The sequence below is a fragment of the Rosa rugosa genome, chromosome 4 (assembly GCF_958449725.1).
Source record: "Rosa rugosa chromosome 4, drRosRugo1.1, whole genome shotgun sequence".
Taxonomy (NCBI): Eukaryota; Viridiplantae; Streptophyta; class Magnoliopsida; order Rosales; family Rosaceae; genus Rosa; species Rosa rugosa.
In genome coordinates, this window is record NC_084823.1 from 51,735,354 (window position 1) to 51,756,893 (window position 21,540).

The following is a 21,540-nucleotide window of genomic DNA, read 5'->3' on the forward strand; positions in this document are numbered from 1 at the left end:
CTCATCATATCTCATCTCTATTTCTTAAAAAAAGTGAAAAATGGTATGCGAAATGTCGAAGTGTAAATTAAGGATATACTAATTCTGGGTCTGTAGCATGTTTGATATACTATTGTAAGATAAAAAAGAGTAATGCTTTATTAAAAAAAAAAAAAGAGTAATGCTAGAGACCCCAAAAACTTATACCAAATATGAATTCTAAATGATGTGGCAGCTGTCAAGTAATCTCTATTGACTTGTTAATTTTCAAAATGTAAATAAAAATTAATTTATTTGAGAAACTAATATAATATTTTGAATTAAAACCCTAAAATTACCCAAACAGAGGAAGAAAAGGAATTAAACTCTACAAACAAGGAATCAAATCCCAACAATCCCAATACTGATAACACGTACCAACAACTCCTACAATTGCAAGTAGCCAGCATCCATTTTTGATGCAGCTTCTCAATTTGGATTCCATTTTATATTTGGTGTAACTTCTCATCTTCTTTATTTGTATTACGGAGTCTACTTCTTTGTGTTCATAGATTCATATGAATATTAGTGTAATCAAACAAGAAAGATCATGAGATGTTTTGTCGCCCCAGACTTGCGCTTCAAAAAATTGATGCTTGGTGGTGATTGACTCTCTTTTTGATTCCTCTTTTTCTTTAAAGAAAGTGATAGTACCAAAAACCTCACTTGATCTAAATTGAAGGACTTCTAAGCTTTTCTCACCACTTTGAACACAACGTACACAATTGTAAATAAGACATATTCATATAGAGTGAAGATTCTTGATTGTGAGAGATAATTTTCTCATTTGGAAGAAACTAGCTTCAAACATTACGGATCGGAATCTGAGTCATTTTCTAAAGCAAGTAATACCAGCGAAGGTGTGGTGATGGTGGCTTAATTAGTAGGATACCATGAAGAAAGTTTGAGATTTGCAGCTACTATTAAATACCTGAATAATTTTTTTTATTTTATTTTTTTTATCAAAAGACTGTTTTTCTTTTTACTTAAGAGAAATATAATTTTGCAAACAACATATACCCATGTGGAAATTATAGGGTGACAATATGGCATGCGTCATGTCATTTGGGATCATATTTTGGTATAAATTTTTGAGATCTCTAGCGTTTTTCAATAAAAAATAGCATTACCTTCAATTTACTCTATTATGTGGCAGCAAATAAACAGATCGTTCCTGGGCACTTGTCAATATTTTGCTCTATTAATGTAGCATAAAATCATAAATGAAACGAGGAGTAGAAAATAATTAAAAAACATAAACCCTTAATAATATTTAGGGTATGGTTCTCCCTCTTTTTTTGTTTTGTTTGAGAAAGACGTCCTCTCTCATTTATACAATTACATTTTCTTTGAAAACCATCTCGTCTCCAACGGAATCTTTGTTGGATAAACATTTTCGCACCTGATTTTTAACAAGTAGTTTATTAGTTAACTAGTAATGAATATTGGATAATATACATTATACATATAGATAATCATATCTTCCCCCTTAACACATGGTTGCAGTCCGTAACTTAAGCGATGAATCACTCTTAGTTACTTGAACATATGCTACCAATGAAGATGAGCAATCTCATTGTTATTAAAATGCAGAAAGGCATTAGCACAATTCCATGTAAATCTCGGAATCTCTGGGGTTAATGCGATTCTGAGTTTGAAGAAAATGATTGATTAAGTGTATCTGGATTACTTGATTTAGACTTTCATCTAAAGTATGGCCAATTTGTATTATCTGGTACTAAATTTAGTCTTTGGTTAAGGTTGAGGTCACATTTTAATTTGATAAACAAGTGGGTGGTTTCATAAATAGCCAACTTAGCTGTAGCACGATCGATCAGTGTCAAATTCAAACTTTGGGTTGTGGGGGATATGGAATATAATTGGAACTTAATTAGGCGTAAGGAATAATGAACTTAGACCACTAATTTAGTGTATTCTTGTATGATTGTGGAAAGTCAATGTGTGTTCTTATTTAGCACTTGGTGTCGACCTGCATATGCATGCATGTTCTTTATTATAGATATGCATGGTTTTCTTCTTGATCTTGAAAGGTTAGTCTACGTTTCCATATTTGTCTTCAAGATTGGGTAGGAAAAGGATCTACACGCATTAGACCCTCCTCATAAGGAAAAATTAATTTCTATGTAATGATATGTGTATATTAGAGTATGAAACGTGGGGTTACTGTGAAAGCCTAAACTCGGCCAAATGAGTGAGACTAGCAGCATGTTAATTCATGATACAGCAACTAGATATATATTGCCACATGGTGTGACTATTAATATCCTGAATAGTTCTTTCCCAACGAACGAAGTAAAATTTAATGTTCACTTACGTGCATAGTACTTTTTTATATACGTTAATTTACCATGCCAATTGCTAGTTTGATATACCATAGATCGAAAAGAATCACGCAATATAATTATGTACTTTGACAAACGTATGATCTAAGCCATCTAACAACGTAATACATATAGAACTTTAGATCCATACGTGTATTATTGGTAACTAATTGTTATATTGTCGGATTGTGATAGTCCATGCCATCATGAGTTTTGACATATATAAGAAAAGTTTATGTATTTATGTGTATACATATTGCAGTATATGATGTGTCTGGATAACTAAAATTGAAGAACATCGAAATCAGCAAACAAACACCCCAAACCCTAAAGTGGAATGTTTTCAAATATCTTCCACGGGATTCAAAAGGGTGAAGTGCTAGCCAACAGATTGTATATATAGCTGGGCAATGCACATAATCCCAACCAGAATATCTACTTTTCTTTACCCCCAAGTGTTCATAGCTAGCAATACCATTTAAACAAAATCATGTATATGCAATGAAACCAATATATTGTGCAGAGAGATGGGGAAGTGGACTATGATGTCTCACCCGTTGGAGTTATTAGTGGACCCTCTGCTCTATATCCACAAAAACCCTATATATACACATAGCTTAAGCCCCATTGACAATGTCTAGCTTTAATAGGATTTCGATCATCATGCCTCGTTAAGCCTACCTGTACTGTACTACTTATTAGTTATGGTTTTGGGGCTTTACACCTTTATTTTTCTTCATCGATGATCACTTCTTTTTTGCTCCATCGCTTGCTCGCCCCACTCTAGGGTTTTAGGGTTGCGGGGCTCTGGGTCATTTTTAGGTTGGGGCTAGCTTCATCTCTCACTAGTTGCTTTTTTCAGCTTCACATCCACCGGTTCATGAAGCTTGTTATTGATTTACATTAATCCATTTGAAGCTAAAAAATTGATGACAGAAATATTGCCATGACTTTTATTCCAGAAACACAGTGACGTGACCGTGACTGTGTATATGTACAAGAGCATCATATATGTATGAAGCTTTTTGCTGGACTTTTACGTACTTCAGTCTAGGCTTATCCTATTCCCACCAGCTCAATAAACACTGTAGCTCTTTCTTCTTCATCATCGTAGGTGTGGCTATATATATGCATGCATGTATGGACCAGCAGTTTAATTAGTTTAAGTTGAATTACAAACCCTAGCTCTGGATTTTAGGATCGAGGAAGGGGATTAACAGAAGTAATGTATGGATCGGAAAGGAATTGATTAACGAAGAAAATGAGGAAAACAAAGTCTAAGTATGATCATGAAGTTGATAAATATGAGTTGATGGTTGTGTTTGGGATAGGACCACGCGTTTCTCTGAAAAACTTGAATGGAATGGACCACTGCAAGATAGAGAGAGAGAGAGAGAGAGAGAGCAGCATCAGATCGAGAGCAGGCAATTTCACACTCTACGCGATCGATCGATCATCATCGGTATCCAGTTGGCGGCTATCATGTCTTTTATGCATCTTCATATACTGTCGCCTTCTCCATCTCAATCTCCCGTGTTGAAAATGAAGCAATGGGTTGTTCATTTGTTTTGGTCTAAAAATTCCAGATCAAGATGCTCATGAAGCAAGAACAGTGTAATTAGTATTGCAGAAATGGGATCACTTGTAGCGAACATACTAACCAGAACTTGTTAATCTTTTGGAGGCTTGGATGGATCAACTTACGGCAGTGGAGTTTGAACTTTGAATCCCATTCCTTCAGGATCTTACTGGTTCACCTAATTGAACTCGATAGTACTGAGCTGAAGTGCTAGTTTTGCTTTGGGCCTCATGTTAGCCCAACACAATGTATAGTTGTATACTACCACATTGTCGGTTGATGAAGCACATCAATCTCATTACATATTTTGCTTTGTAAATGACTAAATGAACAAGATTACTAAAAGTGGTGACTTTAGCATGGATGAGGAATCAACCGCCTTCCCTATTTGCGATGCCTGGTTAGATTCGACTAGTTATGTCGTCGAGGGTTGAATGGGATGTTTTATGTTGCTAGACTGCTAGTTTTGGTTTAGTTTGGTGTAGTGAGTTATATACTTACATATGAGGTGTTTAAAGACGCACTCTTTGTGATATTGTTACTTGTTAGTCTAGAGTTCATAGTAGATTCTACTAGGTTTTAATTAAAAGCTAAAATGTGACAATATAATATTGCATGACATTATTTTTGATTGCAACCAACTTTGGCGGAGCAGCTAGAATTGCTCTATAACTCATCTTTGTTGGGAATACAACTCAATAGCTAGAGAGAAAGGCTTAGCTTTGTCTATATTCTTAAACTTGAGTTAATAGTACCTGAATGAGCTACCTACAACTTGCTCAATGAATTTTCTGTTCAGTTGAGCACAACTGTTGATCTGTCGTTGGATTTAAATTACAGGGTGGAGAATAATATGGAGGTTGAAATTTACTAATTTTCTTTTATACTCTCTACTTTTGAATATAGATGCAACGGTAGTTGAGTACAACTGAGTATCAAATTCATCGAGTACATGAACATAACTTGAGTCGTGTCTTGGGGTTTGGGCTCCACCCGACCAAAACGAAAAACATAGCAAAAAGTTTTTATAACAATCCAAGTGGGCAAACCAGGGATGGTTGGGCCTTGAAGTAGAATTGTGAAGATTGTAAAAGAGCCCAAAACCCAAAGCGGTGCCCTTCCATCCGGAATCCCAATACTTTGGTGGAGAAGAGCAGCCATAGGAGTTGGTGTAGGGTTTTAGAGGCTTAACAATCGAGAAAGAGAGTCAAAGACGATTTTGAGTGAGCAAGAATGGATTTTTCATCGCCATCAAGCGGATCTTCTTCAACCCAATTCAACCCTGACGCTTTCAAGAACCAGCTTCAGAACCAACTCGCTCAGGCTTATGCCGAAGAGTTCCTTGAGGTCATTCATTCATTCATTCATCTCCTTTCTTGGGTTTTTCTTATTTCATGTTCATCCCTATATTTAGTTTTATTTTGGGTATGTAATCTTTCACTTGAAACCTATGTTTGAATGTCTTCTTCCTCAATACCTCGTATTAGTTCACAACGCTTTGTTCTATGTATGTCATAAACTTATTTGAACTTCTATGGTTCTAATATTGGGGCTTGAAGGTCTAAAGAGTTTGTAATTTTGATTCTAGTTTGAAGATTGCTCTAGTATGCCTGGTATTCTTTGTTTGATCACTAAATGTCTAAACTTCTTTTGAACTTCGAATGTAGTGGTATCGAGTTCTAAAGTTTGATCTTTGGGCCCTGTTAGTTTGAGAGGGATTTCTTACGGTTAAAAGACAATGACTTATGAGGAATCAATGGAACTACGTCTCTCTTTTGTCTTGCTTCCCATATGTTAGATGTTTGATCTTTCCAATATCTGTCAATTTAATTTTTGTTATAGTGTAGCTGTAGTAACTGTGTAATGCATTGAAATACCTATTCATTGTTATAGTAGTTCCAGAAGTGCCCTGGTAGGGTGTAGATGAAGCAACCATGGAATCTGTGGCACAGATCCCCCAGCTTTGTAGTTTCATACTTCTGGCATAGTTCAGTATACATAGATTGTAAAGCATACAGATTAACTACTAAAAAGCTTGGAACAGTGGACTCTCTTTGTTAGAAAAAACCTCTCTCCCTCTTCCCCCCTCTCGTTTGTCACTTATGTCGCATCCTCTGTTACAATAGTGGCTGCTGATCGATGTTTTCCTTGGCCTACATCTTCACATTACTGTGCTTATCGTTAGTTGTTTTTGCTTTTAATTTTGCACTTACAATGAGGCTTTTAGAAGTAGAGAAGTTGGATCCGGAATGAGCCAAATGGGGAAGGATGTTGGTGGAACTTTGGTTTTTCTAAAATCATATTGCAGAACGGGTGTCTTAAATGTCATTTACCTAGTCTCACAGATTGAGATTACCAGGGCTTCCAATACTCTCCCAATTTTACTAAAATCATATTGCAGAACGGATGTCTTAAATGTCATTTGCCTAGTCTCACAGATTGAGATTACCAGGGTTTCCAATACTCTCCCAATCAGAAGTCTGCACATGTTCCCAGCGGCTTCTGGAGAAAGCCTAACCGCATGTCTATCCTTCTCATACTTCTTTCTTATAAGATGCATAATCATTCTGATAGAATTTTCTCACAAATTGTAATCATCTTTACGCAATAAAAGAGCCCCCAGTTATAATCACACAGGGTGTGCTGATGTTAGAGATGAGTAGCCACTTTTTTTTTTTTTCTTCTCTTTTGATGAGGTTTGCTAGCTACCGGTCCTGGGTGATGTGTGTTAAGGGGAGATACTGAGGTGTAATGAACTTTTAGAATCGGCTATGTATATATTTACTCTAGAAATCAATTACTACTTACCATGCATATATTATGTCTTTCTTTTGTTAGCCTTAGTATGATGAGCTACACATCTGCACTGTAGATATGCGTATGTATGTGCGTGCTTGCATGTTTTGGATTACATGTATATAATCTTGTGAAGTTGCCTTAAAAACTTCCATCACTTTGGATTGGAGAAATATTCCAAGCTGAATCTTATGTGTATATGCCTCTGCTTAGAATTTCTCCCTCTGCCTTTTTTGTTCTCAACTGTTTTTCATTTGTCACACAGACCCTGAGGACGAAGTGCTTTGACAAGTGCATCACAAAACCCGGATCAAGCCTTAGTGGGGGTGAGAGTAGCTGCATCTCTAGATGTATGGATCGCTACGTTGAGGCCACCGGCATCATCAGTAAATCTCTATTCAGTGCCACTCAGCATTGAAATTTGAAGGATCATCAAATTGTTTTTGTGAAGAAAGTTGAAGTTGCAAAAGATAAAAAAGCTACAAAAGCAAGCAGAGATTATGCCGTTTTGTACTCTATCGCTAGGATCAACATTTTTCTTAGGACCGAGTGTTTCATTTACATTATTTCCTAATTTATGTACTTTACTTGACTTCTAGCTATGCATCTGTGGGAATAATCCTATCAACTCGCAAATTGGATGTTAATGCTTTCTTTTTTCTTCCATCTGGTTATTAAATTGGTATGATTTGAGACCTAATGGTCGAGTTTTATCGTGTACCGTGATGAAACTTGGGTCAATTCATAGGAGGATGTGTGTTAATCTAAAGCCGCATTTGTGTGGAAAACGCGTTGAGGTCGAGTTTTATCATGTACCGTGGCGTGATGAAACTTGGGTATGAATTGTGTTAATCTAAAGTCGCATTTGTGGAAAACGCGTTGAGGCCTAGTCATCTAGCCCTCATCACAGATTTTGACTAATTTGGCTATTTCTTCGTCTTCGCACATCTCTAATGATTTAAACCTAAAAGACTAAAACTATCTGAACTGAGTATTTGGTGGCCTAATTTAAGAAAGAGTGCCCCATTTTATTTGTTTGTTAATAGTCTTTTAACTCTTTGGGGGTGATGATGTGAGCAGGGTGATGTCGGTAAGAAGATAGACCGGATCGTAAGGAATGACGTTGCCATAGCGATGTCACTCTGATTACGTACTCATGCTGATCGGAATATAGATTTCATAAACTGTAGGACAAATACGCACATCACATGTTGCCGACTTCACTGAAACGTACTAACCTCTCCCAATTTGAAAGGTGTGTCAATTGACGAGAGAGATAAACACATGTTATGTTCGACTGCAGAACATAAATATCATGTTCCTTTTAATTGTAGATAATGCAAAAGTCGGATTGATGAGTGCGGTCGACCACATACCCTAACTATGTTCGTCTTACTTCAGTTAACTGCATCTGTTAAACGGGTTTAGAGTTTTTACTTTTTCCAAAAGCTTAAACAACTCGAGGACTTCTGATTTGATCTGAGATATATATATATATATATATATATACTCATATTAATGATTTGTATGGGATTTTAAAACTGAAGTGCTTCTAACTCATGATGCATGCTTCAAGTGTTTTAAACCATAAAATTGTGATTTGTGAGTAATAATCGTTACTTAATTATCACATGTTTCCACCACAGATTGAAATCTCTCAGAGTTGGATACCCACTATATTTTGTCCTTATTTTATGGCTAATTTTTCTGCTTTTCAGTACAGACACCTAATATTTCGTAGGACAAATCATTAAAGAATGAGATACATGATGATCGAGGCTATTATTAGTTAAGTGTTATAAAGTAGGAAGAAGATAAAAGAGAATAGTTAGGAGGAAGTAGAAGTGTTATCATTCAGTCTCATTAGCCTCATTTATATAGAGGTAGGGTTTACATCAAAGTACATAACTAATGAGTACTTACATGGACATCCACATAGATTATAATATTTACAACACTCCCCCTTGGATGTCCACCAATGAATGATGGTATTGGACGCGCTTATTGTTGCCTCGTTAAAAACCTTGCCAGGTAACAAAAACCCAATAGGACAAAAATAACCCTGGTCGAAGGACAAAAAGAGCACAACGCGCATATGTCCTAGGTAGCATGCTTCTGGATGCTCCCCCTGATGAGAATCTCCCCCTGATTGTTGCAAGCCTCATTCATGTATGCGATAAGCTACATGTACCATGTATAGTAGTTTGATGTGTCTATCACTGAAGTGAGACCATGTGTGCTTTGCATGTAGGGGTTCATCACAAATTTTCATACCTGTAAAGTTTAAGAAATATCAACAAAGCTAGACGATTTTCAATAAGCCTTACCTTATATGATAAGGTTAGAAACAATCTCATATGCTCAAATTCATACACAAAGTAATAGCTAAACAATATAAAGAAATTGACACATTTAACTTTGTATAGTTTAAAACATTGAAAAATCATCATGGCATACCTAGCCATACACATCAATATCTTTGTGTATTGATATGTCTCATATAAGGTCTTCAAGAGCTCTAAGTAATTCATAACTTTGCAAAGGTTAGAATATGTTGCAACACTATAATCATAATTCGAATTCGATTTCGTAGTCTTGTCATAGTACTCATTAAGGCAATTTAGATCTCGTTGACTAGAACGAAATGAGTACATATGAGCTAGCTTTAGACTCTTTGATTCCATGAGTGAGCTTCAGGCTCTTTCAACCTTTCATGGACTTGCATTTGAATTATTCATGTATTTGAGTCCCTTGAGGATTTGATAAGCAATACGCTTACAATGACACTTTACTTTTGAGATTTTGCTTTTAGCAATGTGTCTTTAAGATCTTCATAATATACGATGACAATGTGCAATAAATCTCTCGTCAATATAACAGCTATATGTAACACTGTATTTATAGAAAATTGTCATTCGTATAAGGGAAGATGTTCACAATCTCATGTCTCTATAAATAGACATTGTGTCATAGTGATTTATCTTCACTTTTGTAAATACCCTTTTGTAACTTGTAGGGTTAAAGGTCTAAGTATTTCATCACGTTTCAAATATTCAATTTCATTGGAATTGCCTCTTTCCAATTTGGCCAATAATATACTTTGTCGACATTCATAATGAAACGTGGTATAGCATCAATACAGCCCTTAATGATTTTTTGGTAGCTACCAAATGTAAATTATCATTGATGATCATTAATCATAGATCCCACACATTCTTATATGCATGCATTAGCTATAATAAGCTTATTGATATTGGGTACCCATGCCACTTCTGGGGCATACATTGTCGCTTCTAGGACAATCATCTCTCATAGATGAATCACGTAGCGAATGTGGATCTTTTTACTTATAATCTCGTGTATGAGCATTTATAGGGCTTGTATAATCTTCCCTGTTTTGGGAGCTTAAAACTTTAGACCTGGTGGATATAATCCACACAAATTCACGCCGTTATTCAAATGACAGTAGTCTTTCCTCCCCCTAACGGCGGGAAGACTGTCTTATTTTGACCATGCTCAAAAGATGCGTTCAAAAATCTATCACTTTCTTTGGAGTGAAGATGCTTATTGGTTGATGGCGAACCCAAACCAAGATTTAGGTCAAAACATGCTTTATTCATCAGCATCAACCATATTGATTTATTATTGTATCACTAAGACACCATTTCCTAATGGTGTACCTACATCCTCTGTATGTGTAGCCATATTAGGAGCTGTGATATTGTTTAATGACATTCTCTTCAGTAGAACCATGTCAATTGGATACATTTTCATCCCACAAATCAAATGGAGTCTACATTGTTTGTATTAATATGGTCGGTCTCAAGGACTTTAACCCAAGCAGATGCCTTTGCATTTAGCATATAATTTTGTCACTTTCTTTTATCAATTCACTAGTTTTGATATTTCTCGAAGTCAAAATGAGACGATGGAGATATCTCACACCAATTCATATCGTTCTTCAGGAACAATCTTTCTCCCCCTCATTGCAGGAGGATTGTCTCATTAAAGTGACAACTCACAAATATGCGGGAAATAAACAATTTGCTTGTGAGTAAGGTTAGCAGTCATCAAAACTTGTAAGTGATTCCATGCAACATGGTAGACAAAAGATGATGTAACCAGTCATGCCAAAATAGTGTATTTGGTTCAAGGAACTTCAGGTTCATGACATCATATGACTGAGTTTACTGCAGAAAATTCGATACAGTATATATCTGATGGCATAAAGTCTTCTCCAACCATATAGGAGGTAATTAATGCAACAGTATTTCAAATTTGGTAACATGATAGTAGCTCATTCGGAGCCATAGATCAAGATCTACGACTCTTGATATGGGTGTTACCTTAGCTGCATATCGGTTTGTTTAAGCTCATTTTCGTGCTGATAACGTGTTATAAAGTAGGAAGAAGATAAAAGAGAATAGTTAGGAGGAAGTAGAAGTGTTATCATTCAGTCTCATTAGCCTCATTTATATAGAGGTAGGGTTTACATCAAAGTACATAACTAATGAGTACTTACATGGACATCCACATGGATAATAATATTTACAACATTAAGTGCATAATTTCAATTAAAACCTAGCTAACACACGGTATCAGTCAATTTCTACAGTTTGTGTGCGCGCGGCAGACACCGAGTAAAGCCACCGGCCCACCACCCATGGAGACGAAGAAGACGAAACGAACAGGTCGGCTATTTTATTACTTAATCGTTTTGAAGCATTTCGCCGAACACTTTTTATTATTTTTTATTATAACTCAACGTTTTCATTGCACTTTTCCGTACCATCAAGCACTTGACATGCTGAAGATTTCGACTACCAAAACAAATCGGAATGGGGTCGATTACAGATTACCTTCACAAACACCACTTAGATCTGCCTGCCTATGACCTGTGAACATAACATGGTTAACATCCCAAAAGATCTCACAAGAGATTCTTGTACCTACCAATGCAAAAACAAAACTATTTGACTTCTAGTTCCAGCTACCTAGCTTAAATTTACCAAGTGACGATGATCGTTTGAAACCATTGAAAGATACCTTTAGCTCTATTAATCACTTGTTTATTTCCCTCTCTTCCAGTTGTTTTTAGTCTTTAATTTAGCCATTTTCTTATAATAAACATAGGTCTCCTCTTAACCAGAGTCTTAATTTATAAGCAAAAAGTTTGATATTTTGAATTCTTGCTGACGTTTGGAATATTATGTCATTCTGGTTACCTCATGTTACCTCATGCAAACCAATTATATATATAGGAGGATCTTAAAGTGTGCGTCCATATATATCTGTCGGTACGTACTTGCCGCCTCTATCATACCAGAATTGCATTATCAAAATTCCCACCGCAAATTTACAGTTTTGGTTGGATTTGGATTCTTAATTGAAACTGGACCTTTCATTTCAGCTGGACCAGCACTTCCCTGTTGCTAAATGAACAGAATTCACATGGCAGGGGCAATAATACTTCTCGATTTGATGAGTCGATCACATTGACATGTGAGTTATATATCTCTGGTTTCAGGTGCTACACTCGTTCAATGTAATGATAAGCCAGTTTCGTATAATTCTAAATAATTTTAAGTTGTTAGTTTTCGATACGACAGTTTAAAAACAACGTAAGATTAATGAGTTGATTTAATCAAATAAAAAATAAAACGATATTAGTTTTTGGGAGACAACAATGTAGACAAGTCTCTCCAATCTCGAAAGAGTTGATACCTTAATTAATCAACTGGACTTTTCATGGTTGAAATTCACAAAAATCTATCCTGCGCTTCTATTTTTCTACGAGAGGATTAGACGATTGGTTGTTTCACCGCTTTGCTACCGTTTCAAAAGAGCTGACGGTGCACTTTGCATGTTAGTCTCTTTTTAAAATTCGACACGTTGTTCAAGAACCCTCCACATATTGATCAAATCCTATGACTTTAGTCAGAAGCTTCTTGAACTTGTTATTAATTGATTTCACAAACACTATAAATAGGGATGCAAAGCAATTCCATTTCTCAAACCAGCATACTTAGTCCACTACTAGCTTAGCTTTCAGGTTTTCTCTTCCAGTTTTAGTCTTTTACATATTTGCAATGGCCACAGCAGCAAAGCTACTTCTAACAGACCTCATCTCCGGCGTCAACCAAGTCCCTTCAAAGTACATTCGGCCCATCTCCGACCGTCCAAATCTCGCCGACGTTCAGGTGTCATCGGAGGGCTCCATCCCTCTCATTGATCTTCAGGGCCTCAACGGTCCCAACCACTCTGATATTATAGAACAGATTGCCCAAGCTTGCCAAAATGATGGCTTCTTTCAGGTACTTCTATATATATGTAATCCCATTAATTATGTACGTGTTTGTTGTGAAAGTTTTGTTAATGACTGAAGCTCACAACTCTACTATATTAATGAATCCTTTTGTTACCGATTCAGGTTAAAAGTCATGGGGTACCGGAGGAGATGATCGATAACATGTTAAGTATAGCAAGAGAGTTTTTTAGGTTGCCGGAGAGTGAGAGGATGAAGATGTACTCCGATGACCCTTCAAAGACTACAAGGCTATCCACTAGTTTCAATGTCAAGACAGAAAAAACAGCCAACTGGAGGGACTTTCTCAGGCTCCACTGTTACCCTCTGGAAGATTATGTTCACGAATGGCCTACCAATCCCCCCTCCTTCAGGTAAATTCTATAAATCATCCGAACATTTATTTCTTATTGTATAAGTGCATCGTCGGTGTGCTTTGAAGTTTTTTTCCCAAAACTTGCCATATGACAATTATTGTGCGAGAAAAAAGTTGTATACACAATTGCTTGGTACTTGAAGATAAAGATTTAGACATTAGGGTAGAAAATGTAGCAAGGCTTATATTTTTTGTACCATAACTAAATGATAGAATGAATACTTATTTTGTTTGCTCATAGGGAGAAAGTGAGTGAGTATTGCATAAGTGTTAGAGGACTCGTCTTAAAACTGCTTGAGGCCATATCAGAGAGCTTGGGCCTGCAAAAGGACTACATTGTGAAAGCTTTAGGCAAGCAAGCCCAACATATGGCTTTGAATTACTACCCACCCTGTCCAGAGCCAGATCTTACTTATGGCTTGCCGGGACATACCGACGGTAACCTAATCACCATACTTCTCCAAGACGATGTGCCTGGATTGCAAGTCCTTCGAAAGGGCAAATGGGTTGCTGTAAACCCTATTCCCAACACTTTCATAGTCAATATTGGTGATCAAATGCAGGTAACATCATCACCACTAACTTGGATATCTTTCCATTTATCAGACTGTCTTCACTAAACCCATGATCTAACGTAATGCTGTGAACTTAGTCTTATCACATAACTAGAGACAGAACTAGAATTGAAAAATCGGATGGGCTACAAATTGAGGTTAATTTTACGTGAAAACTGTTACTAAAATTTAAATCAAAGTTCTTTAATTTAGAGCTATTTTCTTAATTGATGACTAAGTTAGATAGACTAAAATAAGAGGATAGGAGGAGATTTTTGACTATAGAGGCTACACCGAATATAAAACTTGTACTTAAAATATTTTTTTCTAAAAAAATGAGGTGGGCTGCAACTCAACCCAGCCCAACTCTAGTTCCGTGCCTGCACATAACATATCAAATTGTCACTAATCTCAACATTTCTCTAATTATTTTTGTCTATTCTCTGTGTGTATAGGTGATTAGCAATGATAGGTACAAGAGTGTGCTGCACAGAGCTGTTGTGAACTGCAATAAAGAGAGAATATCAATTCCAACCTTCTACTGTCCATCACCTGATGCATTGATTGGTCCTGCCAAGGAGCTCATCAGCCATGATCAACCAGCAATGTACAGAAACTTCACATATGCCGAGTTCTATGGGAAATTCTGGGACAGAGGACTTGCAAAAGAGTGCTGCTTAGACTTGTTTAGACAAAATTGATCATTTGTGTAAATACTGTGCAATGTACTGCATCTTTTTAGGCTATTAGCCTAGTTCAATCTCTAAATTTAGCCTTTCACAATCTCTAGAAGTAGTTCTCTTTTCAAACCAAAAAAGAAGAAAGAAGTAGTTGTCTTTGTCAAATGATAGAAAAAATCTTTCACCATTTTCAAATGGGCTTTTTTTTGTTCACATACTACCGTACACACAATATATATGGTCTATTATAAAATACAGAAACCCATTAAAATGATCCTCTTTTTTTTGTTCACATACTACCGTACACACAATATATAATTATCTTCTTTTACCTCTTTTTTCTTTGTTCTTTAGAATGAGACACTGAGTCATCCTAATTGAATTCCATATTCTTTTTATTGACCTTTCCTCTGAAGATAAAATCAACTGTATGACACATGTTGCAAATGGTAAGTTTCAAAAGCCGACTTTGAATATGAAATGATGCAGTCAAGCCACCCAAATGGAAGTTCATATAATACAGGAACAAAACTTCAAACGAAAATAGAATATTTGTTGTACGAAAATATGATTCGAGAGAATTGTGTGTTCTATTATTGATAATATGAGCCCTTTATATATGGATTTACAGAGTACATACAAGGTAATAGAATCTGAATATAACTAGGAAATCTAGAACTTTCTCCTATTACAACTCTAAAACTAAACCCTAGTTTGAAGAGGCACACTAGAATTCAACATCCTTCAACACTCCCCCTTGTGCCGCTCAAACTTGGTGATGACGCTTTGATCGTTGCCTCACTAAAAACATTGACAGATAACAAAAACTCAGTGGGACAAAAATAACCCTGGTCGAATGACAAAAAGAGCACAACACGTCCTTCACTCTTCGAGATCGAACATGTAAACATCATCCTCCCCCTGATGTCGACATCTCCCCCTGATTGCTACAATCATGGGAGTTCGGATAACTTTTTTAATCCGATACTCTTTACATGTTTCTCAAAGGTGGATTTAGGTAACGATTTAGTAAATAAGTCTGCTACATTATCCTCTGATAGGATTTGATTTACTTCAATATTTAGAAGTGATTGTTGTTGCTGATTGTAAAAGAACTTAGGCGATATATGCTTTGTCTTGTCGCCCTTGATGAAACCTAATTTCATTTGCTCAATACAAGCTGCATTATCTTCATAAATGCATGTAGGTTCATCTGTGGTAGACTTCAAACCACAAGTTCCTCGAATGTGTCTAATTACAGACCTTAGCCATATGCATTCACACACGGCTTCATGTAGAGCAATAATCTCTGCATGATTCGAGAAAGTAGCAACAAGGGTCTGTTTTGTAGACCTCCAAGATATCGCAGTGCTTCCCATGGTAAAGACATAACCCGTTTGGGAGCAACCTTTGTGAGGGTCAGAGAGATACCCTGCATCAACAAAACCCATCAAGACATCGTTGTCATTTTGATGGAGGGGAGGAGGGGAGGAGGGGTAGGACGCCGGCCACTATGGGTAGTGGCGCCGGCGACTACATCACAGAAATTGGCGTTTTGCCTTATGGGGTCCGATCCCAAACTTCTGTCATTTCTTTTCTCTTTGTAGGGATAAAATAAGCCCATATCAATTGTACCTTTTAAGTAACGAAAGATTGTCTTTACACCAATCCAATGGCGGCGTGTTGGCGCGGAACTATGTCGAGCTAACAAGTTCACTGCGAATGAGATGTCCGGTCTTGTGCATTGAGCTAAGTACAATAATGCGCCTATTGCACTTAGGTAGGGCACTTCTGCCTCTAATAACTCTTCGTTCTCATCCTTTGGACGAAACAGATCTTTTCCGGCCTCAAGACTTCGGCCAATCATGGGAGTACTCACAGGCTTTGCTTTATCTTCATTAAAGCGCCTTAGTAATTTCTGAGTGTATGCTGACTGATGGATCATAATCCCATCACTATGGTGCTCGATTTCTAATCCGAGACGAAACCGTGTCTTCCCAAGATCTTTCATCTCAAATTCGGATTTCAAGTACTTAGCAGTTTCTCTTAACTCATCTAGAGTTCCAATTAGATTCATGTCATCGACATAAACTGCTACGATTGCAAATCCGGAACTTGTCCTTTTAATAAACACGCATGGGCATATTTCGTTGTTTACATATCCCTTCCTAATCAAGTAGTCACTTAAACGGTTATACCACATCAGTCCGGATTGTTTCAATCCATATAGTGAGCGTTTAAATTTTATAGAAAACGCGCTCCGTGGTTTAGAGCCACTTGATTTGAGTAATTGAAGTCCATATGGAACCTTCATATATATCTCTGAATCTAGATCCCCATAGAGATATGCTGTAACCACATCCATAAGCTACATGTCAAGTTTTTCAGAAACTACCAAACTGACAAGGTCGCAGAACGTTATAACGTCCATTACGAGAGAATATGTCTCCTCGTAATCGATTCCAGGGCGTTGTGAGAAACCTTGCGCCACAAGGCGGGCTTTGTATCTAACAACCTCATTTTTCTCATTACGCTTTCTAACAAAGATCCATTTATGGCCAACAGGCTTTATATTTTTGGGTGTCAGCGTTATAAGCCCAAATACCTGTCTCTTTGTTAGTGAATCCAAAAGAGTGCTGCTTAGACTTGTTTAAACAAAATTGGGACTTGCAAAAAGAGTGCTGCATAGACTTGTTTAAACAAAATTGATCATTTGTGTAAATACTGTGCAATGTAATGCATCTTTTTAGGCTATTAGCCTAGTTCAATCTCTAAATTTAGCCTTTCACAATCTCTAGAAGTGGTTCTCTTTTCAAACCAAAAAAAGAAGAAAGAAGTGGTTGTCTTTGTCAAATGATAGAAAAAATCATTTAACATTTTCAAATGAGCTTTTTTCTACATACTACCGTACACACAATATATATGGTCTATTATAAAATACAGAAACCCATTAAAATGATCCTCTTACATCTTCTTTTACCTCTTTTTTCTTTGTCCTTTAGAATGAGACAATGAGTCATCCTAGTTGAATTCCATGTTCTTTTTACTGACCTTTCCTCTGAAGATAAAATCAACTATATGACACATGTTGCAAATGGTAAGTTTCAAAAGACCACTTTGAATATGAAATGATGCAGTCAAGCCACCCAAATGGAAGTTCATATAATACAGGAACAAAACTTCAAACGAAAATACGAAAATAGAATATTCTCATTTCCAGAAGTAGAGTTTCTTCATTCTGATGACTACAAGAGGTTTAGAATCGTAACCCAGTTGGACACCATCTTCAACTCCTCATGGTTACAAATTTATGGCACAGATGAATAGCTAATAAAAACACTCCCAATTCCAAAGAAACTATTACCAACACAAGCCATCTAAGAATGGACAATCACTCCCAATATGCTATGCAGCTAGTAAGCGCATCATTAGCGCCTATGGTGCTTAAAGCAGCCATAGAACTTGGTGTGCTCGACATAATACACAGAGCTGGCCCTGGAGTTCAGCTTTCATCTTCCGAAATAGCGTCACAGCTCCCCTCTCACAACAACCCAGATGCTCCTGTAGTGCTTGATCGTATGCTTCGCCTTCTGTCTGCTCACTCCATTCTCACTTGCTCAGTTTCCACTGATGAAGCTGATCATGTGAAGGTTCTGAGGCTTTATGGTTTGGCACCGGTTGCCAAGTACTTCATTCTGGACCAGGATGGAGGATCATTAGCAACTTTACTAAGTTTTTGCCATGACAAGGTCAACACAGATAGCTGGTACTACATTCTCATACAAAGCCTGTTTGTTTGTGTTTCCCTTTATTAGTATATATATGACCATGTTTGTATCATTTAATCGAATTTTTGCGTACTCTGAACTCATTTATCTCTAGCAAGTAACACTGTGGCATGTCACAAACAGGTACCATTTGACAGATGTAGTTTTGGAAGGAGGAGTTCCATTTACCAAGGCCTATGGCATGAGTGTGGTGGAGTACAACGCAAAAGATGCAAGATATGGTGAAACATTCAGGAACTCAATGAAAGAGTTTAACCCCGTTTTTATGAAGGAAATCCTTGGGAGTTATAAGGGTTTTGAAGGTCTAGGTACACTCGTAGATGCGGGTGGTGGTGATGGTACTGTCCTCAACATGATTGTCTCCAAGTACCCTACCATCAAGGGTATCAACTATGATTTGGCTGCTGTTATAGAAAAATCTCCCTCCTATCCTGGTATGATATCAAATCATTGTTTCCATTCAGACAATTTAGTATCTTTTTCTAGAGTAAAATCTTATTCATTTAGATTCAGCTGTTTGCTCTTGATCTTATGAATAGCGTACCTCAGTAATTTATTACACTTTGATATGTTAACCCGTAGAGGAATTTTTCTTCAGGTATTGAGCATATTGCAGGGGATATCTTTGTAAACATTCCGAAAGGAGATGCCATTTTCATGAAGGTCAATCTGTTAAACTAGTATCCGACTAATTCTGCTAATGAAAAAACAATTCTGCTTCAACCAATTATTAACTTCAATAACTTGTGAAGGAGCTTAAAAGATAGTACTAGTTTTTTATTAGTTATGTGCTTTAGAGAGCTTTCAACTAATGCCGAGGTTTTGAAAACAGTGGATACTACACCATTACGATGACAAAAGTTGCTTGACGATACTAAAAAACTGCTATGAGGCATTGCCAGACCATGGAAAAGTCATGGTGGTTGATATGGTGATACCGGAAGCCCCTGAAACTACTACTTCTGCAAAAAGCTTGTTTCAGTTTGATATGTTCATGATGAACATGAACACCAATGGAAATGAGAGAACAGAGAAAGAACTTGGAAGTTTGGCAAAACAAGCCGGGTTTTACACCATTCGAGTGGCAAGTTCTGCATTTAACTTTTCGGTGGTGGAGATGTTCAAGAACATGTAATATCCTATATCTAGTTGGATATGTTCTGTTTTTGTATGGTTCAGTCTTCTCTTATTTTAGATCTGTATCTCTTTTCATCATGTACTGTAGAATAATGACATCGAAGAATAAAGAAGGATAGAGAGATCCATTGTAGCAGATGGAATTGCAGACACAAATAGCTATGATATTTCAATTGTGTAAAAAGAATTACCTCATTAAGGTAATTAAAGCTGTAGCAGTAGCTACATGCGGAGGAGAATAACCAGCTGTGCCTGTGAATCAAAAACGTATATGCAACCAATATAAATCTAGGCAATCATAGATATATTAATGATCGATGATGATGCATTGGATCAATTTAAGTACAATACCTAGCTATTTACTAAGCTCCAACCATGTTAGTGCAATTGGCATTAGACGTGAAACAGAACATCCAGATAAGCTAGCTGAAGCCTGTTTGACTTATTCCGAATTATGCGTAACACACCAAAATAACCTGTTTGGCTTACCATACCAAAATTACGAAAATAGATCACATCATATATGCTGATTCACATTCTAAATATCATGCTTTTCTAATGGTGAGATTAAAAAACATGACTATTTGAATAGAAATGGGACTTTGCATGGTTAGGCACCTGTGGAATGCAATAATATGCCAGAACATTTTTCAAATGCTGACTTTGAAAATAAAATGGGGCAGTCAAGCCATCTCCAACTCTTATGGTTATAAATTTATGGCACAGATCAATAGCTGACACAGACACCCAATTCCAAGGAAACTACTACCAAAATAAACCATCTGAGAATGGATAGTCACTCCCAACATGCCATGCAGCTAGTAAGCGCATCACTGGTGCCTATGGTGCTTAAAGCAGCCATAGAACTTGGTGTGCTTGACATAATACATAGAGCTGGCCCTGGAGCTCTGCTTTCACCTTCCCAAATTGCGTCTCAGCTCTCTTCTCAGAACAACCCAGGTGCCCCTTTAGTGCTTGATCGTAATCATCGTATGCTTCGCCTTCTGTCTGCCCACTCAGTTCTCACTTGCTCTGTTTCCGCCCACCAACCCAGGTGCCCCTTCAGTGCTTGATCATGTGGAGGTTTTGAGGCTTTATGGATTGGCCCCCGTTGCCAAGTATTTCATTCGGGACCAGGATGGAGCATCATTAGCAACTTTACTAAATTATTGCAATGATTATGGTCAACACAGATAGCTGGTATACTACAACTTATATAAAATCTGTTAGTTTGAAGTTTCCTTCATCAGTGTGTGACAATGTTCCATTTATTCAAATTTGTACCCATTTTGAACTCATTTACTTCTAGCAAGTGAGATCATGGCATGTCACAAACAGGTACCATTTGGCAGAAGCAGTTTTGGAAGGAGGAATTCCATTTACCAAGACCTATGGAACGGATGTGGTGGAGTATCTAGGGAAAGATGCTAGATGTGGTGAAATATTTAAAAACTCGATGAGAGAGTTTAACCCAATTTTAATGAAGGAGATCCTGGAGAATTATAAAGGTTTTGAAGGTGTAAATACACTCGTAGATGTGGGTGGTGGTGATGGTACTATCCTTAACATGATTGTCTCCAAGTACCCTACCATCAAGGCTATCAACTATGATTTAGCTTCTGTTATAGAAAAGTCTCCCTCCTATCCTGGTACGGATATCAAATTTTGTTTCCCTTCACACAATACAGTACTACATCTTATTTACTAGGTTAAGCTGTTTGTTCTTGATCATATTTATAGTGTAGCATTGCTTATTACACTTTGATTACTTAACTTGTTGAAGAATTTTGCTTCAGGTATAGAGCATATTGCAGGAGATATGTTTGTAAGTATTCCGAAAGGAGATGCCATTTTCATGAAGGTCAGTGACTAGCGTACTATTGAAGAAGATAAATTCTGAAGTAACAAAATTGTCAAGGAGTTTAAGAGATAGTTACATGTTCATTAGTACTAATGTACTATTATC

General features: G+C 36.9%; 3 protein-coding genes, 1 non-coding gene and 1 pseudogene across 4 annotated transcripts; all 5 read left to right on the forward strand.

Annotated features, from left to right (window-relative positions):
- Positions 1-560: 560 nt before the first annotated feature.
- Positions 561-643, forward strand: LOC133707589 (small nucleolar RNA U31b). The gene has a single exon (XR_009845203.1). It is a non-coding gene; the product is annotated as a small nucleolar RNA U31b (small nucleolar RNA).
- A 4,410-nt stretch (positions 644-5,053) lies between these two features.
- On the forward strand, positions 5,054-7,399 carry LOC133745166 (mitochondrial import inner membrane translocase subunit Tim13). The gene is made up of 2 exons (XM_062173166.1): positions 5,054-5,286; positions 7,001-7,399. Exons 1-2 carry the CDS (start codon positions 5,173-5,175, stop codon positions 7,151-7,153), a joined length of 267 nt encoding a protein of 88 aa, XP_062029150.1. The 5' UTR covers positions 5,054-5,172; the 3' UTR covers positions 7,154-7,399.
- Positions 7,400-12,727: 5,328 nt separating this feature from the next.
- On the forward strand, positions 12,728-14,862 carry LOC133745274 (protein DMR6-LIKE OXYGENASE 2-like). Its single transcript, XM_062173330.1, has 4 exons — positions 12,728-13,049; positions 13,166-13,413; positions 13,657-13,978; positions 14,425-14,862. The coding sequence occupies exons 1-4, from the start codon at positions 12,825-12,827 to the stop codon at positions 14,668-14,670; spliced, it is 1,041 nt and encodes a 346-aa protein (XP_062029314.1). The 5' UTR covers positions 12,728-12,824; the 3' UTR covers positions 14,671-14,862.
- Positions 14,863-17,826: 2,964 nt separating this feature from the next.
- On the forward strand, positions 17,827-19,769 carry LOC133745885 (caffeic acid 3-O-methyltransferase-like). Its single transcript, XM_062174044.1, has 4 exons — positions 17,827-18,415; positions 18,561-18,871; positions 19,036-19,100; positions 19,270-19,769. The coding sequence occupies exons 1-4, from the start codon at positions 18,033-18,035 to the stop codon at positions 19,570-19,572; spliced, it is 1,062 nt and encodes a 353-aa protein (XP_062030028.1). The 5' UTR covers positions 17,827-18,032; the 3' UTR covers positions 19,573-19,769.
- Positions 19,770-20,271: 502 nt separating this feature from the next.
- Positions 20,272-21,501, forward strand: LOC133707114 (caffeic acid 3-O-methyltransferase-like; annotated as a pseudogene).
- Positions 21,502-21,540: the final 39 nt, after the last annotated feature.